Below are 23104 nucleotides of genomic sequence, written 5' to 3'. Positions count from 1 at the left end.
AACCCCTTAGTCATATTTAATACCGTTGTTTGCGCTGATCTCAACCAAATTTCCTTCAAGAAAATCTTACATATGCAGTTGAGGAAGTGGCTCCTTATAAAAATGCAACACTGTACTCCCACTACTTCCATTCGCAATTTGGAACTCTTTTATCTAAAAATTAAACAATATTAATGAGTTAATACTGAGCAATGTATAAAAAATAATAGATGAATTATTATAGTATGAGGATATACCTGGTTATGCAGGAATTGATTTTCTGCAATCAACATTTGCTCCTGTAAATCATAAAATGACATATTCTTTCTTACGATTTGATTGAAAACAGGAACATTGTTTAAGTGTTAAAACAGTAATCGCAAAATCGAACTCCAGTAATAACCACGACATAGAAATGAGATCTAAACTATATGATGAAAAATTTAAAAATCTAAGTGTTTATGATGTTAATAATTGATTTGGTTAAAGATGTATCATACCCTCTGTTGGGTAGCCTCCATCTCTTGAAGTAACATTTCTCTCTGAGTATTAAAAAGAAATTGGTATTTAACATATCCAAATGAGAATGATGATCAAATATCATTTCAATTTATTGCACTGACATATTGAAATATTGCAAAGGTGCCCAAATAAAAAAACTGCATATATTATATCACCTTTTTGGATCGGACACGGTGAATTCCTCTCCCAAGTCGAACTTCAAGTTCGTCGAGTTCCTTCATATCTAATGATGGAAGGCTCTCTCCCATTAAATTCCTACATCGATAACATCAAAACTTATAATTAAAAAATCTATGATAAAACTTTATTGCAAAGCGTTAAACATTATAAAGATGTTATACTCTAAAAACGTTTAATATTCAGATTAAAATATGTTATCAAAGGTGCTTTATGAGCTATAGTTAAGTACAAACCTGTTAGTATTGGCTAGCATGTCAATTTCTCGTCTTAATTTTTGAGCGTCATTTTGCCAAAACTGTGAAATTAAAATGCATTTAGGAAACCAAACTGCATCATTTAAAAATTCTCTGAATTTTTTGAAATGTTAAAATTAAAAAAATTTAAAGATTTATATTTATTTAAATGCCCCAATTTGAAATATGTATATTTTAAACGCCAATTCTCTTTCTTTTACATATATAAGAGAAACAAAACGTGTAGAGAAATATATGCTGAAAAGAAATCCAAACGTCAATACCTCTGCACTTGACTGTGTAATTGGTTTGCATCGTATCTCCTTCGTTTGTGTCTTCTTATATCTCTCAATAGTTCTGTCAACACTTTTCACATAAACCAAAATCAAATTTTGTTAACATTTATTTAATCCCATATATATAAAACTGTATATTTTAAGTTTGGAATATTATAATATAAATATAAATATAAAATTTCTGTGAACACTTTTTAGATAAACCAAAATCAATTTAACATTTATTTAATCTCATGTATATAAAACTGTATATTTTAAGTTTGGAATATTATAATATAAATATAAATATAATTGGTAAGAAATTGATATTTAGTTTCCTTGTGGTTTACCAAAAATAATAATATATATATAATTATATAATTTTTTTTTTTTTTTTTTTTTAACAAAGAGTTATAAAATTTTATTTTAAAAAATATATTAGTTTTGATAGTTTTTAATGAAAATATGAGATAAAATATAACATGGTGTTAAAGTTTTGCTATTGGTCATTTTACTTTATCATGTCATTAACGTGCAATTATCTTTAGTACAATAGGTCTTCAAAGTATGTATGTTTGTTCAATGTTATATTTTTTGGGTTAAATGCTATTCTTATCAATTCTATTATTTATCCTAAGAGAACAAAAGTCTTGGAAAGAGGTTGAGGTGCTTTGGTTTGAGATAAATTTGCTAAGTTTTTGTTCAAATCCAAAGAGTGGCATCTAGCATGCTCTACTTAAAGATGAACTTGCATGGTATTTTCATGAATTTGCTAGAGTTAGGAATGACCTTAATCTTCCCTTGTGAATCTAGGTTGCTATAGTTATGCATTATCTTCTTTAACATGGATGCCAAATACTTCCTAAATAGGCTTTGTGTCATTGTTTTTAGGTGTTCTTGATGGTGCTTGAGCTCAAGGAGGTTTAATTATTTAGGGGTTATGGGCCTTCTTTACCCCTTAACCATAGTTCAGAATTGGAACCCATTTCAACAATACAAAGCCTACTCATGGTGTATTTATACACTTGAATGCATGCAAATAACCCCTACAAAGGACTCGTGTAGGTTGAATGTTTTCTTCAAATCTCTTGAGCCTAAGAAGATCCAAGAATATCCCAATGCACTTATTTTCCTTTCTTGACCATGTTTAAGGCCTTGTGATCCATCCTTGGTATGCAGAACCTCATAGTGGTATCCATACCCATCTCTAATACGAATTACCCCTTTGAAAGGGATTATTGTGTGGTTTGCAAGTTTTATTAATGGTGGTTGAATGCAAGAGGCTATCGATAAGGCCCAAGTGTTTTCCTTCCATAATTATGGTTCTTCAGCTCCATAAGTTTTATTTGGGTTTTAATCCCCTTGATTCCTCCTTGACCATGTTTACATATTGAGACATGTTTCCTTTACACAAAACCTACTCATGGCACTCGTATCTCACTGAAATGCTGAGAAACCCTAATCATGTCTTTGAGAACCATTATTGGCATGAGATTGAGACACATTTCTATTTGGGGATTAGGTTGTGTTTTTTTTCATGATATTTATATATTTCCACTAAGATTGAGATACTGTATAGGGATACTATGTGGTCATTCACGGATCATTATATTAGTTTTCCTAAGAAGCCTCTTGGGTTATTGGTATTATTCATGAAACTTAAACTTGAGAAGATTCATTTAGGGAACATGGCCTTTGTTTTCCTCCGATAACCTTTGTTAGACTTTCAAGCCCATTCTTGGTTGAAAAATAACCTATTTATAATGATCATATACCATTTAGAGGTGAATGATCCATAAAAAATTTATATTGTTTAGTTTCATGGCTCATACATGGTGCTTGAGCTTAAGAAGCAAGGTTTAGAATTAGATAAAATTTCCCTTCATTTGATTATAGTAAAGCACCAAAAAGACATCCATGATGCCCATGACCTCATAATGGTGCTTATATTTAACATGGATGTTAAATTCTCATTGTGGAGGTCTCATGTTGTGGTTTGTAAGTGTTGTTCATGGAAGTTGAGCTTGAGATCATTACATTGGGGATTATGCTTATTTTTTCACATTGACCATGTTTATTCATCAAAGCCCATTTCAAATTTAGGTAAATTACTCATGACACTTATATCCCACCTAGAGGTCTATAAATAACTCTACTAAGGACTTCTCCATTGGTTCAATGACTTTTTCAAAGTTATTGAGCCTAAGAAGATTTAATAAAATGTTGAGGTGTTTATTGTTCGTTCCGAACAATGGTTACAACTTCATTACCCATCCTTGGTACATAAAACTTTGTAATGTTGTCTCTTACCCATACATATACATCAGTAACCGAAAGACAAAATTTTTCTTCTAAGATGTAGATTTCTAGCTTAAAACCTCATATAGTTCACATATACTATCCTTAGATTCCTCATGGCCACTATTTGGTTATCTTGTCTACTTTACTAACATATTCATTGATGAAGGTGGGGTCATCTATTATGAGTTACATGAACCATTTTTACTTATGAGGATTTTCATATAGTGCTTTTGGCACTCTAGTATGGGTTATTGTTTGAGACTAGATAATATATCTTGATGCTTAGAACGTATAATTATTCATCATTTCACCTTGGTGCTTATCATTTTCTTCTATTACAATGTGACCTTAGTTAGGGCCTTTCTTTAGCTATTTAGGAGGTGCAAAATAAGGGTTTTGATTGTGGTATCATGTGTAGCATATTCATACTTAATATTTCCCATAACATAATTACTCCTATGCCTATAACTTGATTGGATATTGTTAGTCAATTATACTAGATGCCTATATAATTCATCCTATGAGAAGAAGGGAATGGAAATGCATGAGGTTAATGTAGTAAAGAAAAAAGAATAATCATAGGGAAGAAGTTAGAATGAAAAATAATGGTAAGTTATTTAAAGCAAATAAAAATCCAATTATGCGAGAGCTCTACCCTTATGAAGCGATAAATTTACCATATATCAAAGGGGTATATCATCATTATTACATGATAATCAACAAAAATTGTTAAATGAGTCAATCAAATAAATAAAAAAGGATAAAAAAGGGGTTTGGAAAAAAAAACATGAGAGAAGGTAACTAAAGAAACTAAGCACTCTTTCTATAGAGGAGATCATCACTGACGGTTTTACATTTCCTAGTATAAGACTATGAAATCCTTCATGATGGAAACTAAAAATCCTAATATTTATCGCTTGCACTTGTCATTTGAAACAATTTTCCTAGGAACTATTCCTCCCCTTCAATTTGGAGGTACCTAATAGCGACATACACCCTCCCGTATCTAAAGCTGACAAATTGTATATAGTCATAAGATAGTGAGACATTTGAACATGAAAACTAGTGTGATGTAATTTGATGTATCTCATATTAAATATGGTCCATATGTATGTTCCTAATATTATTTTATCCATAATGTTGACCTCACTTGATTTCTTCAGTATGTTCTAGATAATACTCTAGGTGTAGATAAGATCCATTGAAGGATGATGAATATGCTTCTGTAGCACTTAATAGTTGATGCTCCACCTATTTCATAGATGAAATAGGGAAATTGGTATAGGGTGCTAGGTAAATTTTGAGGACAACTTCCTATGATGATGACTTTGGACCCCTGCAAAGGGAATTTGACACCTTCTATATTGATGACACCATACCCTAATACAAGGACATCACACTAGCACTAAATTTGATGATGATGTCGACCTTGGAGGATGATATTGGTCTTGAAAGGGCTAATTATAATGATGAAGCACCACTCCTAGGTGATGATATATGATTTAAGGGAATGATACATGCCATTTTCTCCACATATTCCCACTTTTCATGGAGAAACATCACTTTGGAGGATGTTGTCACCATTCGGAAGGGACTTTTCTCACATGTGTCAACTATTTTAGGCTATTTTTAATAAATATGATAGATGCTATCATTGGTTGTTATCTTAATAACATACCCACCCTATATCATGGAATTTATACTCTTAGGGGCTTTTATCCTAATTAGAGGATCAAATCACTTGCTTCACCTCATATGTATAGGGGAGAAATTCACTTCCTCAGATCATTAAGACACTTGTAGATCATTTATACTTGATGTTGTCTTTTCACTCTTGTGCGTTATGGATCACTAATTGAGAAATTTTCTTTTGGGAGATTCTTTGTGGATGGTTCTATTTTCATGGATGAATATTGGTGATATTTAATGATTTATTCTATGCTATCTAAGTTATCTTCCTCCAATATTTCCTTTTATCAAAGATTTAGGGTTATTAACTATTCATCAACATTTTGTCAATGTTTTATTTATCTCTAAATTCTCCCCGAAGAAGGATTTCATTAAGTTCCCTTATGGTGATATAGTGTTAGCTCCTTCCCTTTATTTGTCTAAAAATATAGAAGTATGTTAGGGTTAGAGGATTGAAGGACACTAAACTATCTCCCTTATTCCTTTGAATCCAAATCCAGTGTGTTATTCTAAATATTAATATTTGTAGATTCAATTAGCCCTATATTAAGAAAGAAAATAGTATTATATTTTGTGCCAATCTTTAAATCCCTAAAAAATATTTTATTTACTTAATCTATGATAATTAAATGTTTATTTAAATAAAAAATCATACATTTTTAGCATTAATGGTCTTGGATGTTATTGTCATAGGGTTAGGGTTTTCTTACATATAATTGGAAAAGAAAATTTGTCATTTTACTTTCATTTTCCATTCCCAATATAGGTACAATGTCTAGGGATTATGATATTCTAACAACAAAAAAATTATTGTAATTTATTCTCTTATTTTGTTATTTACTCATTATTGTATCCATCATGTTACACCTTTTTATCATATATTTTGGGGCTAGTTTTATTACTATCATAAACTATTGTATTGTTGTTTGTTTATTTATTTAAATGGATGGCATATGTTAGCCAAGTGTAATTTCTAGATTGTGTATGTTTTGGAACCTATTTGAGCCTTTTTATTGAGCCATATGAGCTTTTGTAACTCAAATCCTAAGGTTTCAATTTGATCCACCTTGAACTCTAATTTCAATGCTTCTTATCCTTTGTGGAATTGAGGATTTAGTTTAAAGTGATTGGGTAACATGACGCTTAATATCAACTAGTGCATCCTTCCTTGTGTTGGATTTCATACATCAATGAAATGAGGTGAGTTGTTGCTAAGGTGAAAATGGTAACACTCCCATTGTTGCACTCAATTTAAGTTTCCCCATTAGATAATTTGTATTGACTTGATATATTTTACGGTAACATTTTTAGTCCCATCACTAGTGAGGAGTTGAGTCTTTCTTCTCAAAATATGAAATCTATGCTTCAACCTTTTTCTTGATCAGTATATCTCAAAACCTACTCTAGTTTACTCATATGGTGACTCCACATATGAATTTATAAATTTTAGAATATAGCACTATTATCACATATCAAAGATTATCTAAGAAACCTTTCCATTCAAATGGTATTGTATTTCAAAAACTTGCTAATATAATTGATATCAAACCATTAGATCAACATATCTTCAAACCTATTGATATGGTAAGTACACAAGGTCATGCCTATAAAATGGATGAGGAATTTAAAGTAATGTTGCCAATATTCTGTGGAAATAATACCAACGTAGTTAACATTTCTACTATTTTAGTATGGCATGTCTTTCTTACCGAAAAATACATATAACCTAAGACATGATGATGATGATGATATTATTTTATTTATCCCTAGACAACAATGTAGAGGCTTGGTGTCAAATCCTTTTAGATAAAGACATCAAGACTTGGAAATATTTTGTGATGTTTTTGATTAAAATATGAGAGCATAAAATAGATGTAGTGGCCATATTTTTAAAGGAAGAAAATATTTTCAACCATAAATTTGATAGCTTGGTAGAGTTCATCCTTGAAAATAAATGAACATTAAATTTTTCCATCTTGAACATGGCATTGAAGATGTTGGAAATACTTAGAGGATTTCACTTCAATTAGTTAATTATTAAATTTAAAAGAATTAAAATCAAACTAAACATAAATCATCAACACATCATAAGAGCATTACAAAATAAATTTTAAGTGGAAACCCTTGTCGGAGAAAAACCACTAAATGCTTTAATATAATTTATAAATACAATATTTCTCAGCTCCAGTTGAAAGGGAAGCTCCAATATCCTAGTACTCTATAACATCATTCAATTTATTACGAAGCCTCAATTCCTGAAAGGATTCTCCAACACCTTGGTTAATTAACTCCAACTAGAAGGACACTTTAACACCCTAGTTTTATTAGCTACAACTAAAAGGATGCTTCAACACCCTACAAGCTCTAACTTTCCCTAGCACCACCCTACAAACGTGAAGTATTTTCAAGCTCCAATCTGAGGTGGACTTCAATCGCTTACGTTGCACGACCCAACCACTATAAAAATATAATAAAAATTATTTTGGATCCCATACTAGGGACAATAAACCACTTACAATGGTATTAAATGAAACCCCTTACAGTTGATGCATTAAATGCAAAAACTACTTCAACAGCCAAACTTTAGAAAAGTTCCTTATATAGATCAATGATTCTTGTCCAAGCTTTTATAAATCATAAATTTCAATAGATAGTATAGTAAGATATAACATAATGATAGCTCCTACCTTTTATTGCAGTACTTGATGTTTCTTTCAATCAAAATCCTTCACCTTTACTTGATATATTGTATTTAATATGCCTCAAAGTCTACTATCCAATTCTTACCTCAACAATGACTTTATAATAAAACAAAAATTTGACCAAACATACCTCATGTAGGCTAATGAAAAGTGTTCCATTGATTTCTTCAACGTTTTCCCTGAATATGGTCTTAGTCAGCGCTTAATCACAGTCAAAAAATTTCCTCTAAAACATTAACAATTTTGACTCAAGGATTAACCCAAGACATCCTTGAATCACCATAGCTCTCTGCACATCCTCTCTCTAGATTCAACTAATACTAAAACAATGTTACCGCACTTCAACCTTAGCTATAAAATCAATTCTTTAGAAGAATTTGCATTTTTACCTTACAAAATCCAAAAGTAATTAGACTAGAATGAACATGAATTTACTAATAATCCATCCCTAGTTTGGGCCATAAATTTTCCAAAATTATTTGCTTATATAGAGATCTAGCTTAGTCAGGGTTGAACTCACAAGTAGGCCAAAATTATCCACAAAATCAGTCTCAAAAGGATGCCAAATTATGAAATGGAAGAGGCCTTAAGAGTGTTGATATAGGAATGAAAATGATTCCCAAGGAAGCTACATGAAACCTTTCGATTAGGGCCACTGGAGCTTCACAATAATTGTTAAAGTGGCGTCAATTTTTTTTCATATCAATGAGTAAATGAAATAGGAACTTTTCATAGTTTCCATAAAGATATGAAGGAATTCAACAAGTAGGCCTCAACCATGTGAATGTTAAATTTATAGGGATGAAAAAATTTCTTTAGAACATATCTAAATAGTAATTCCAATAGCGTTAGAATAGTCTCAAAAGTGGGTGCCATAGTTTTCTTCAGAAGAGACCAAATATACTATAGAAAAACATCCACATAAGTCTGAGTGAAAGCCTCCAAAATAAACCTTCTTAGGTGGAAAATATATGCACATAGAAAAAATATGAATTTTCCCACAGAACCAATGAATTTAGCTTATATTTTCCCTCAATTAGTCCTTAAATATCTTCCCAAACCAAAGAAAATCACAAGGAAAATATGCCATAAACTTCTTTAAAAACATGGCCTCACTCCCTCAGATATGCGTGACTATACAAGGCCATAGGAAATCAAAACAATAGATAGATGATTGTGTGATAAATTAATTCCCATATGGAGAAATCTGAGCTCAAATATATAGTGACGGAGGGGACTTCCAGAGGGGATAACATGGCCTTATTCCATGGAAGCCAACCTTGTAATTTGAAATTGAATTTTTAAAATTTGGAGCCAACATTTAAGTTCCACTTAACCTCCAAATTTTTCATAATTAACAAGCTTTATTTACAAGCTAAATTGGGTTGGGATAGTCCAAATAACAAGATTTAATAGGCCCATCATAATTTAATTGAATTTTTTGGATAATAAATGCCACCAATAAACCAATCAACAAGCTTCTCTTATCATCTTATTTAAGGGATCATGACCACACAATTGGGTTCCAATTTTCTTTAGGCATATCTCCTCAACTGTGAGGAGTTACGGGTTGTGCCACCTATAGTTGGAATCCTCATGAAAATTATATGAAACGAATATGGTGTTGTAAGAGAAAATATTGTTTTTCCCAATCAATTTCCTCAATGAAAGAAATATTTCTTCTAGCATGCTTGGGTTGACATCAATGAAAACCAAATTCCAATAGAAAATAAATACATCCTTGACAATATTGATCATTATGACCATAGAAAATCTATAAAGCCATCCAAAAAGGTAAGAGCCTTAACAATCTTAACAGAGGTGAAGGTAGCAAAATTAGTGTGAACTGGATTCCCAGATTAACCTCTAGATCTATCTCCTACTAAGCCCTCCCCTTTCCTCTTTTAAATAAACTATGTGGTATTTAATATAGTATTTATATGTTATTATAAAATATAAAAATTTATTGTGAGTCATATATTATTTATATAATATTATGAAATCTTATACTTCTTAATGTAATATATTATATTAATAATTGAAAAAAAACATACTATTAATTATCATTCAATATCTACATATTACCTTTAATTTAAGTATTTTAGGGTTTCTTTGGTTTTTAATTTTTCTTCATCTCCCTCTTTCTCATTCCATCTTTAGTTTTATCCTTTAGGTTATATATATATAGTGGATTAAACTTTCCCATTATTCTTACATTCATCCTAATGATGAGCCACACTTGCTGGTTTGAAACATTGATGAAAATAAAAATCCTATGGATCTAAAAACAATTCATCGCAATTTCATATTTTAAATTATATTTAAGTATTTAAAGAATATTTTACTTTTTCCTTTAGTAATAAATATCGATACTATTTTCCAATCACGGGAATATGCTTTCAATAATGAGGAAAATATTTTCATGAATAAACCCACCATTAGTACTATAGATGTGATCAATCCTTATAACGACTTTGTGATAAGTGCAAACAAAAATTACCTAATAATAGACTCCCCAAATACCTAAGACACATAATGTCATTGCCCAAAAAAAAATAAGTATGCTACAAATGGGAAATCAAGTTCTCTTACATAACCCTTCTCCTACAATTACTTTCTTGATGGAACAAAAATGATTGGACCAAGGATATTTCAATCCCTCTTGATTTTGATGAAATTTATCTTACTATAATCTTATATACAAAAAAGAATCATGCGAGTCATCCCCATTATTCATAACATTATTATTTAATGGTTTCCCTCTCCATAATTGTAATGTAATGGGGATTGAAGGGATTCTACTGCAGTAATGTTGCTAAAAATATGAAACAATTGGGATTGGAAATTAGTTGTCCATATAAAAATGTTTGTGTTATTTATTTACAGGATATTAATGTTTATTCCATAATCAAGGTTTTACTAGTATATATATAATTCCACTATAGAATATTCATATAAATGGATGTAGTCTTTATAGATTTTCCAAACTCTTGGGGCATGATTTTATATAAGATAAGGAAAACTAGCTGGTATTATCAAAAGGGCGCTATTTTTTCCTAGCTGGTATTATCAAAAGGGCGTTTTTATTTTTTACTTTTTTTATGGTAAGTTTTAGTAAGATTGAAATGTTTTGTCCTCCTATATAAGAAAATAGCTAAGAGGATTTGAGTGGAAGAATAAAACATTTCCTTGGATGATGAAAAATTGGAAGATAAATAAATTGGAAATTTCAGAATCCTTGTTAATTGAGGATGATTTGAATAAAGTTTTGACTATGTATTTTGGTGGGGCTTGCTCTAAAATATGGCTTATTATTCTCATAATCCTACTTTCACCAACCGAGCTTTGCAAATTATTTTCCTATAGAATATAGTTTGAATGTACCAACAATGTTATAAAATATGAAACTCTTAATTTAGAACTTGATATTTCTTTGGATATAAAATCTTAGAATTTTGATATTTCTTTGGATAGAAAATTTTAGAATTTTAATATTTTCTTCGGATATTTTCAAGAATGTAATTTTTAATATTGTTGGTGATACTGATCTAATTATATCCTAGATTAAGAAAAAATTTAGTACCAAAAATGAGAAGCTTAGAAGATATAGAAATGTTGTATGGGAAACCATAGAAATTTTTGACACTTTTTCTGTATAGGATATACGTAGAGAAAGAAAGGCCTTATTTGACTCATTATCTGTTGCTTCATCCATATTACAACGTAAAAAAAAATATTATGTATGGAAAATGCAGTATGAAATTATTTGTTAAACCAGTTGTAATAGATAACATTGAGCACTATCATGTCTTAGTGATGATACATAAAATATTTCTTTTTGAGATAGTGTAAAGGAATTCTCAAAATACCAAATAAATTTGAAGACTTGAAATTTGAGTACCTTCTTGAATATTTCCTTCCTAAAAGAATGCTACCCTTAAAAAATATTTTCAATAGATATGATATGTGTAAGAAGGAATGGATAATTGATTGGTATGAAAATAAATTGAAATCAATAATAGTTCGAAATCAATTCCTCAAATAATTAAGGTAGGTAAAATAAATACTAATAATCAATGAAAATACCTTAAGCATTTATTACATGAATACAAACATGATTTTTCTTGGCCTTATCAAGACCTAAATTTTTATAGAAAATACATAATCCAACACACCATTCCCATATGTTAAAATTATTAGAGAAAATTTGTGACATTTAAATCCAAAACTAACAGCTCTTGTCAATTTTTCTTTACAAAAGATGCTCGACAATAAGATTATCGTTCTCATTAGATCTTCTTCATGGGTAGTAACCTTTTGGCAGGTTAGAGAAAGATAGATGATATTGGGTTGTTTGTTGATTTTAGGGGCTTCAATCAAGCTTTTCTTAAAGATAAGTATCCCCTTCCAAACAAGGAAAAATTTTGCAGTTAGTGGGGCTAGAATGTTGTCAATGATACATGTTGTTTTTAAGGATATAATCAAGTTTTCGTCAAAGAGAAAAACAATTAAAGACAAACTTTAATGTTCCATGGAAAATTTATAGATATTGAAGAATGCCTTTTGGCCTCTTAAATTCTAGTTCAACTTTTCAAATAGTCATGGGCTTCACCATTAAAGACTTAAGTAGACATATGTCAAGATGATATGAATGTATCTTTTAAAGCGAGGGATTCACATATACAACACTTAAAAAAATATTTTCAGTAATGTAGGAAGTATGGATTTTCCTTTAATCCTAAGAATTTAATATTTGGGTGTGACTGAGAGAAATTTCTAGGATGCATTGTGTCTAAGGATGGAATTTCCATAGATATTGAAAGCATCGAGTCTATTCAAACAATACACCTCCTGAAATATAGGAAAGATTTATGATGTATCTTCGGTAAGATAAATTCATAAGAATATTCATCACAAATTTTGCAGAAGTCATTAAACCTATGAATGTTTTGTTAAAAAAATATGTTGAGCTTGTATAGAATGAAGTAAATAAGACATATTTTGAAGATATAAATGAAAATTGTATATCTGTTCCTACCATGGTTGGTGGAGGTTTTAACCCTATATAGAAATTACGTGCAAACAAATTCTTAAAAACATAAAATATACAATGGAGAGAAACATAAAATAGATATACACAAATATTTTCCACCGGATCCCAAAACTGGGACTACCAGACTGATTTTTCATTATATTCCTTTCAATGCTACAACACATATATATAAATGCCAAAGCATTCATAAACACCCATCCATTAACCCTGGATTAGACCATAACCATAGTTCCCTTGACCGGATCTACCAGATACCATGGGCAGAAAACCATTATGCCCAAAACTATGTGCAAAACCCATGCACAAAACCATAGGTAGGTCTGACCACCTAATATAGGGTCCAAAAAAATGTTTCCTGTGGTACTACCCTAGACCCCATAAAGGGGGGCTACGACCCCCCTAGAACCCCCAATAGGGGGGGTCTCCACCCCCCCATGACTGCCAAGCTGCACTTGACGCAACGAAGGGGGCACTAACGCCCCCCCTCTAACCACCTGCTTCACGTGTGGGGCTAGTCGTTGAAATAATATAACACACACCAAAAATTCTCCCACTTGTTGTTTTCTTTCCACAGAGGGGGTCACCTGGGAGCTTATTCATTATTCCACCCATGAAATTCCCATTGTTCTCTACACCAATAAAACTTCTTAGTCACAGACTTCATTAATGCATTTGCAGTGTTGTTCAAAGTCTCCACTTTTACCAACAACACCTTTTTATCCTGAACCATATCCCTAAAAAAGTGATACTGAACATCAATGTGCTTTGTCTTTGAATGATAAGTAGGGTTCTTTGCCAAGAAAATTACACTTTGGTTGTCATAGCCTATCCTTATAGCTCGTTGTATGAACCCCATACTTGAACACATCAACCAAATTTCTTCCTTTCTTGCATGCGTGGCTGCCATGTATTTTGCCTCTGTAGTTGAAAGTGTCACTAGGAACTATCTCTTGTTCTAGAACTGACCACATCTCCAAATAGATTAAACACTTACCCACTTGTAGATATTCTGTGATCCAGATCTCCAACTGAGCATGCATCAACAAAGCCACGAATGTCCAAAACTCTATCCAATCCTAGTCTTCATGGTAGCACAAATCATAATCACTAGTGCCATGCAAGTACATGAAAAACCACTTCACTATTGTCCAATGCTCCTCCCCATTTTTGACATAAACCTGCTCAATACTCGCATTGCATGTGCATTGTCTGGTCTAGTACAGACCATTTCATATATCAGGCTACTGACTGCACTTGTGTATGGGACACTGGACATGTCCTCTTCCTCTTCTTGTGTCTTGGGACACTGTTAACATAAAACTTTACACCTACAGGAATACCAACCTTCATTGTTTTACTATCCTTCATATTAAACCTCTACAGTATTGTGTCGACATACTTCCTCTGGTTTAGCCAGAGCTTCCTCTTTTCCTGATCTCATTTAATTTCCATGCAAAAAATATATTTTTCAGCACCTAGATCCTTCATGCCAAATTTAGAGGAAACTTCGGTCTTCAAATCCTGGATAATTTCTTTATCATTTCCAATTAGCAAGAGATCATCCACATAGAAGATCAAATAAATAACACAGTCATCAATTAATTTAAATTACACATAGTGATCCGCTTTGCTTTTAATGAAGCCAAGTTCCCATATAAATGCATCAAATTTTTGATACCACATCCTTGGTGGCTCTTTTAACCCATACAAATACTATTTTAACATGTATACAGGTTCTTTCTTTCCCTTCATTTGCAAAGCCTTTAGGCTGCTTCATGTAGACCTCTTCTTCCAGCTCCCTGTGAAGGAATGTTCTCTTCACATCCATCTATGCTACCTCAAAATCAAAAGCAACAACAACAAATAAAAGCACGAATAGAGTTACCTTGCATAAAAATCAATTCTCAGCACCTGGGAATAAACTTTAGCTACCAACGAAGCTTTGTATTTCTCCACCTTTCCTTCTACATTCATTTTCTTCTTAAACACCCATTTTATTCCAATGGGTTTCCTTCCAGTCAGCAACTCCACCAGTTCCCAAGCCTCTTTTTTGTGAAAAGATGCCATCTCATCAACAATGGCCTCTTTTCATAGTTTTCCATCCTCTGAATCTACTGCCTCCCTCACAGTTTTTGGATCATCATCAGCAATAGATAAAGACAAATTTGAACATAAAGAAGATGCACTATACCTTTTTGGCTATCTTCTTTCTTGAACTGGTCTTCTCAAAGCTGGATTCTGCAGCTCTTCATCTTCTGATTCCTCTTCTGTTGTAGAGTCTGATTCTTCCTCCTTTACCTCAAACTCTATCTTCTCAGTTTACTTTGGTAGGAATTCATGTTTAATTACATATTTCACCTCTATAAATACCACATCTCAGTTGTACAAAACCTTCCTTGTTTCTAGGTTCCAAAGCTGATAACCTTTTAAACCATCCTTATACCCAATAAAAATGCACATTTTCAATTTACTATCCAACTTGTTTCTTTTCTCATTTTGAACATGTACATATGAATCACAGTCAAATACCCTCAGATGCGAAAGATAGGGTTTCTTACCACTCCTTACCTCATATGGAGACTTATCCTCGAAAGATGATGAAGATGATCTATTGAACAAGCAACATGCAGTCTCCATCGCCTATGCCCAAAATTCATGTCATAACTCGGAACCATTGTGGATGCTTCGTGACTTTTCCATCAACGTCCTATTCATTCTTTATGTAAATCCATTTTGTTGAGGTGTGTATGGAGAAGTATTTTGTCATGCTATACCACACATATTACAAAAATCTTCAAATTTCTTCATACAGAACTCTCCACCATTGTCTTTCCTTAGCAGTTTTATCTTTTTCTCTATTTGGTTTTCCACAAGAGCCTAAATTCTTTAAACCTACCAAAGACTTCAGATTTCTTCATGAGGAAATATATCCATGTATTACTTGAGAAGTCATCTATAAATGATACATAGTAAACGGACTTACCTCTAATATTCATTTCGCCCTCTTAGCAACAAAGGGGAAAAGCACCTGATTCTGCTTCCCATATACACAATGTTCACAAAAATCGAAATCCAAAGGGAAATTAGACATACCTTCTACCATACCATTACAATGAATTATTTGAAGGCACTTCTTTACAATATGTCCAAGCCTTTGATGCCATAGCATGGTCTTTTTTCCAGATACCACTATATTTTCCGTTCCACTTTCAGGAAACACAGAACTGTTGCCTCCATCAATAAAATTATTACCCAAAATCTTGTATAGAGTTCCAAACTGAACTCCCTACATCAATATCAATGCTCCCTAAACCATCTTGCATGTATCTTTATTTAACATTGTTTTTACACCTGCATCATCCATCTTTCTTACATAAATAAGATTTATGGCCAATGCAGGAATACGTAGAACACTTGGAAGTGTTATAATCATTCCACCTTGTATCTTCAGCTTGAATTTTCCACGTCTAATGATTCTAGCCTTCCTATAATCTCCTAAGAAGACGTCACCACCATCATATTTCTCATACTCATAGAACCGCTCCCTATGGGGAGTGAAGTGAAAGGATGCACCTAATTCAATCAACTATGCCTCATGATTTACATGCGTACTTGAAGAAGAAGCCAAGAACACATCCCCACCTTCATCTAAGGTTTTTTTTCCTCTGCATAAGGAGCATCATCAAATCCCTTTCCTTACTCAGGAGCTTTATATCTACAGTACTTTTTGAGGTGCCCTTCCTTTCCACATTTCCAACACACCTTTACAGGCTTTCCTGGAGACTTAGATCTCCCTCTAGATTTATATCTCCACTCAAGGGCTTATTTTTATTTATTTTTTGGGATCGTCCTCATCTGACAAGGCATCTCCATTTTGTCCTTCCATATTTTTCTCTCATCTTCTTCGACAACAAGGATGAGACTATTTCATCAAACTTCAAGGTAGTTGTATTGCTACCTATTGCAACAACCAAAGTATTCCACGAATATGATAGAGAATAAAGAAAACTCATGCACTTATCTTCCTCTAAAATTTTAATATTAATAGATAACAACTGACTTACCATAGTATTAAAGGAATTGTCACCAAGTCTCCATCCTTCATCATTAGGTTATATATATTTTTCCATAGGAACAATTTGTTCACCTGAGACTTAGATTGGTATAAAGTCCCTAACATGTCCTACAAAGCCTTCAACGTAGCTTCCCTTGATACATTAAATAATATTGAAACTACGATACAAAACCGTATTGTGCTCTTTTCTTTCTTATCAAACTTCCCCAAATTTTCATCTAACATTGTCGTTGGTTTAGTACCGAGATGTACCGCAATCCAGTAATCTTTATCCACCAGGAGATCCTCCATATTGAGTTTTCACAACTCAAAACTTTGACCATTAAATTTCTCAATGTCTATCTTTCCACTACTCCCCATCCTCTTTCATGGCAAGAATCAATCCCACAGCTCTCCCATTGAACATAGTCTACCACAAGGCCAAGCAAAACCCCTCAATAGCAAAGGCATCCCCTTGAAGCCAAAATAACTATGATACCAAATGTACGTTTTAACCTTGTACAAAAATTGTCTGCAAAGAAATTCTTAAAAACAAAAAATATACAATAAATAAAAACACAAATCAGATGTACACAAATATTTTCCCCTATATCTCAAAACTGAGACTACCAGATTGATTTTTCATTATATTCCTTTCAATGTTACATCACATATGTATATATATTGAAGCATTCATAAACCCAATCCATTCACCCTATATTAGAATGTAATCGAAGTTCCCTTGACCGGATCTACAAGATACCACGGGCATAAAACCGTCATGCCCAAAACCAAGTGCAAAACCCATGCACAAAACCCCAATGAAGGTAGGTTCATCCACTAATATAGGGTCCAAAGAAAAAAAATCCTAAGGCACTTCCATGGACTTTGTATAAGGGGGCTACTGCCCCCCTCAAACACCCTGACAGGGAGGGCTGTCACCCCCTCACTACGCCTGCTACAACAAAGGGGGGACTAACCCCCCCTCTATATCCCCCCACTTAACGTGTGGGGCTAGTCGTAGAAAGAATATAACACACAACCAATGATTGTTCTATATTATTCTCAATATTTTATTATTAATATTGGTTCCTTTACATCAAAATAAACTATGGATGAAATTATTCTACAAAAAATATGACAAAAGGAATGAAAAATCTACTGAACTTATGAGTAAAGTTCTTCAAGATGCAGAATTGATATATATTATCATTGAGAAACAAGCCTATAAATTCATAAAATATTTGAAGCTTTTTGAGCTAATGTTGGGAATAATGAAATCATGGCATATATCCCTCATCTTGTCATTTATTATGTGTTAACACAACAAGATTTCTTAGGGACTAGGGGTAAATAGGTTTTAACGATTCAAGAGTTTTCCCTTAATCTTAGAGCAAAGAAAATTGTTAATGGAAAAGGATTAGAAAAAATATTAATGAAATAAAAAGGATTTTGAAATAGGATAAGATGATAAAGTTTGTGCTATTTTGAGTGAATTAGAAAATGATGAGTGGTAGTCTCATATCATCCATTATTTGAAAAATGTACCCACATATCCTCACTTAATTGATGATAAAAAAATGACATCGAAGTTGAAAGAAATGAAAATTTGCAAAACTCAACATGGTATTGGTTGCAAAATTCTTAATGAAATAAAACTCAAATGCATCAATAGAGGAGAAACTAAAAATCTAATAAAAAATATTGTTTTCGATATTTTAGGGGACATTTTATAGTGTGAACTACCGGACACAAGATTTTTAAGGGTGGCACATTATTGTCACAATTTTTGTTGATACTCATAAAGATGTTAGATATTGTCAACCATGTTAATTTTTCATAGGAAAGAAACAACTCCCATATTTTCCTTGAAATTTGTGGAAATTGAAGTACCTTTTCAATAATGGGGCTAAGATATTATCAAGGAATTGAAATATAATTCTAGTGATGGATATTAATGGACTTTGACTACCACATATTATTTCAGAAGATGGACATAATGAATTTTCTTTAAGATAAAATAATTACAAGATTTGTAACCTGGCCCAAAATTACAATAGACAATGTTAAAGAATTTAAATCAATCTCCCTAGCCAAATTTTCCTTTAAATATGGGATTGTGTTATTACACTTTTCTAATTTTTGCCTACAAGGCAATGGATTGGAAGAATCCAACAACAACAATATCATAAACATTGTTAAGAAAATTGTGGGTAAGTATAGGAAGAGTTGGGATGAAAAGATGAACTATGCATTATGGGTTGATAATAATATTGTTAATACTTTTATTAAAAAAATAACTCTGAACTTGTATATGGATTTGAATCCAAGTTCCCTATTCATTTCCAATCACCTATTATTCAATTTATACAATAGCTCATGATATAAAAGAATGTAGTACATGTAAGAATTGATCCACTTTAGACTTACATGAATCTAACTGTCTTTATTTTGAACAAATATATAAAAAATAGTAAATAATTAAAGTAACATTCAACCAAAAGATGAGAGAAAGAGACTTTGAAGAAGGGAATATGTTTTTGTTACGGTACAAGAGAAGAAAAAGGCCACGGAAACATAAGAATTTGAGCCTCTGTCAAGGACGGTATAGGATCCAGGGGAAAGCTGGAATTTATTCTTTCCATTATTCTAGCATCTTGGCATTATGGCAGGTTGACATGTTGTCGTTGATGTCAACTAGTTGGGGGATTGTGCTCCTGATGAATTGTTGATACTACAAGTGCTTCATAGGTGATTGAAGGTGTTCACATGTTGTATAGGTACTTGAAGGCGTGTAGAAGAATTTGGAAGCAATTCTAGGCAGAGAGGATTGAAATTTACTTAGTAATACATAATATCATAAGCTTCAGGTAGTAACAAAGCGTCACTGAAGAAGTGGCACAAGCTTGCCACTCTGCGGTCACAACCATTGTTATAGTTTTTTATTCCATAGACCGTGGTTCATAGTATGCCAGTTCATAGACTGCCAGTTGGCACTATGGCAGGTTCACATATTTCCATTGATCTCAACCTAGTGGTGGATCATGGTCCTAATTCATTATTAACGCTACGGGTACTTCAAATGTGATTGAAGGTGTTAACATGGTGTACAACTACTTGAGTATGTGTTGAAGAATTTGGTAGTAGTTCTGTGAAGAGATAATTTCAATTTACATAGTAATAGAGACAGCAGTAGGCCTGACACAGTCAGATAGTGACACCGAGGAAGTGGCATAGGATTGCCACTGGGCGCCCACAACAATTGTTGTAATCTGCCATTTTTTATATAGTTGCACTGCTGACGGGATGCGCAAAGGGAAAAACTCGGGCCTTAACCATTGTAATTTCCCAAGGTTTTAGCATCAATGTTCATGTTGAATTGTTCTCAATCTGATCCAAAATGAGAATGAATGCAATGAAATATTTAGTGTTGTGTACTGATTGGGTCTAAGTCACAAAGGAAATGTGATGAGTTTAATTAAGTTGATCTACTCTCCACATAAATGTAAATGCGTTGTCTATTTTGGTAATGATTTAATGTTTAATCATTGTGTTAATAATTGATCTGGTTATTGCTTGTTAATGTGCTCATTTTCTCATGCATTATTTCGGTCTGAGTATGATGATCTGGCCACAAGAGATGTGAATGTGTCGAAGACTTCATAGTGGTTTAGTGATCCTCCGTGCAAACAATTTACAAATGCCTTGTTGTGGGATCATTGTTAACATTACGATGTGTGAGTTTTGGTAAATTGTGTATGAAGTAAAGCTCAAGTTCTTGTGAACATGATTAAGGGTTAAATGAGAACTTGATTAAGGCTTAAATGAGGTTGATTAGCGAGTGTGTGTTTCTTGACCATTGAATAGTATGTGATTATTTGTAAATGTCAAACGTAGAGTGCAATGGATTTTGTGTGTAGAGAAAGAGAGTGATTGGAATAAATGCATTTAGCAAATCTATGATGTAGTGCAGATTTATAGCAGATTGATTAAGGTATAGGAGTGTGATGGCAGAGATCACCACATCAGTAGATGGTTTGCGTTGATATTTTTTTACTGTTGGATTAGGGATTAGATACCTTGAAGAGATTGATACGTCAAAAAGAGTGCATTGAGCTTTATTTGAGCATTGGATCAAGGATTATATGCCTTTTAGTGGTCGTTGTGATGATGCCTATATTTGTGAACTTGTAGAGTCCATTCTTAATGGACAGAGAATTGTTAATCAAATTGTTGTACGTTCATCACAAAGACAATATTTTACGATCAAGAATAAGTGAGGTTGTATCAGTATATAGTGTTTTTGTATGTTGCTTTATTCAGTGAGTTTGAAAGCATGACTAAGTGTGTGTTGTAGAAAATCCTGTAATGTCATATTTTGTTAGAAGTACTCTGTCAAAGTCTTATTTATACTACTCTTGAGGTTTTTCAGAGTTATATATACTAAGTGAGAGAGCGAATTATAGTATATATGTTAAGAGTTGTATATTAGAGTGTGTTTGAGCCAACAAAGATGTATTGATGAACATAGTCAAAGTTTGTGAGGTTTGTTTATGTATTCATGGCTAAGTAAGTGTGGCTTGTATATTTATATATGTTACTAGGGCTTGGCGGTTTGTTGATATGTATATTGATTAGAGAATTAGTGTGGGTATGATACTCATGAATGTGTTTGGCAGTTGGGTTTGTGAGTGAGATGGTGGGGCAAAGATAACGATGTTGAGTAGAGTTTTCATGATCAAAAAGAGTGTTATTATGTATTGGGTAGAGAATTGGTTACGAGTTTATATTAATGGTTATGTTTGGGCTGAGTATGAAAATGAATGAAATGGTGGCCCTTAGATCTTGAGGAGGTTGGGGCCTTTGGTAAGTGGTGGCTTGCGAAGATAGGAAGTTGGGGATTTCTAACTGGTAGTGGATAGAAAAAAGTTGATTGGGAGTTGGGCCTTCCTAGCTAGTAGTGGCCATCAAATTGTTTTAGGGGTGGTGGATCCTTACTTGTAGTGGCCAACTAAACTATGTAAAAGATATATAAGAATAATAAGAAAAGAAAGAAACAAAGTATTAGGGTAGCTTTTCTCCCCTTGAGGGTTTCCACCATAAACTCTTGTTTTCTATGTGCATCCTTCATATGATGCTTATGTTGATTATTTAATATTGTTTACATGCTCAAATCCACTGATCATTTGTTGTGTAGAGTTTTTTTAATAACTTGGAAAAAAGTTAAAATGGATATAATCACTATCACTACTAATTCACGGGCCCTCTCATTAGTGATGTATTTCCAACCTAACCTTAAAGGAATTTTGTTAGTATGTTTACTTTTGCAAAGATGGGACTTGGAATGAAGGAAGAAGATTTTTTACAAGTCTTACCCAGTATATTATTAAAGGAAACTAGGATTCTAGAAGATGTCAAGTTGCAGAATGTAAACTAATTTTGATGACAAAAAAAAGGAAATGAAGATCAAGGTGTTGTTTGGGAAATTGGAAGAATTGATAGTGAAATTGGGTACAACCTAAGAAAAAGGATATGTTAGCAAGGTTCAAGAGTTCAAAAAAAAAAATCTACAATAAAAGACTAGTGCACAAATGATTGGTTTTATGGTAAGAAGAATCAACTCAAAACAATGGACATGTGGAAAATGGAAGCAAAAACTAAGTTATAAATTATTACTTATCTAAGTGTTTCATTTAAGGAGCTATGGATTAATACCCAAGACAATCCAAGGGAAACATTTTGGAGGCAGAAAATGATGCTAATGATGAAGGAAAGAATTAAAGTACACAGTGACACACCAGAGAAAGGTGTTCGTAAAGAAAGCATGGAACTAAGTTTCAAATATTATAATACATTGAAAGGATACTTATGAAATTGTAGAATGTGTTGGGGAAAGGTGAAGTATCAAATTCAAAGAGGCGTGCAACGACCATTTTTCTTTTAAGAAAACAAAGTTAGTAAGGAAGATTTCCAAATGGGTATGGAGGAAAATAAAAAATAGTGAACAATGGCTAATGATTAAATTGGGAACAAGGAGGTTACATAAGAAAAAAGAAAAGTTTGGGATCATGGAAGGTTACCCACATTAAAAAAACAACAACATGACAACAAGGGAA

General features: G+C 32.6%; 1 protein-coding gene across 1 annotated transcript in view; it reads right to left on the bottom strand.

Annotated features, from left to right (window-relative positions):
- Positions 1–473: 473 nt before the first annotated feature.
- Positions 474–23104, bottom strand: part of LOC149190914 (agamous-like MADS-box protein MADS1) — a 219015-nt gene continuing 196384 nt past the window's right edge. The window contains exons 3-6 of the mRNA XM_089410618.1: positions 1199–1280; positions 915–976; positions 657–756; positions 474–521 (exon numbers count right to left, since the gene is read on the bottom strand). Coding sequence (XP_089266744.1) covers positions 474–521; positions 657–756; positions 915–976; positions 1199–1280 — 292 coding nt within the window. The remainder of the gene's footprint in view (positions 522–656; positions 757–914; positions 977–1198; positions 1281–23104) is intronic.

This window comes from Pinus tabuliformis, chromosome 3_1 (genome assembly GCF_031772625.1).
Source record: "Pinus tabuliformis cultivar Carrire ecotype Pingquan chromosome 3_1, CPIR1, whole genome shotgun sequence".
NCBI classification, from domain to species: Eukaryota; Viridiplantae; Streptophyta; class Pinopsida; order Pinales; family Pinaceae; genus Pinus; species Pinus tabuliformis.
Note: the sequence above shows the minus strand (reverse complement) of the source record. Positions and strands in the feature narration are given on the sequence as shown.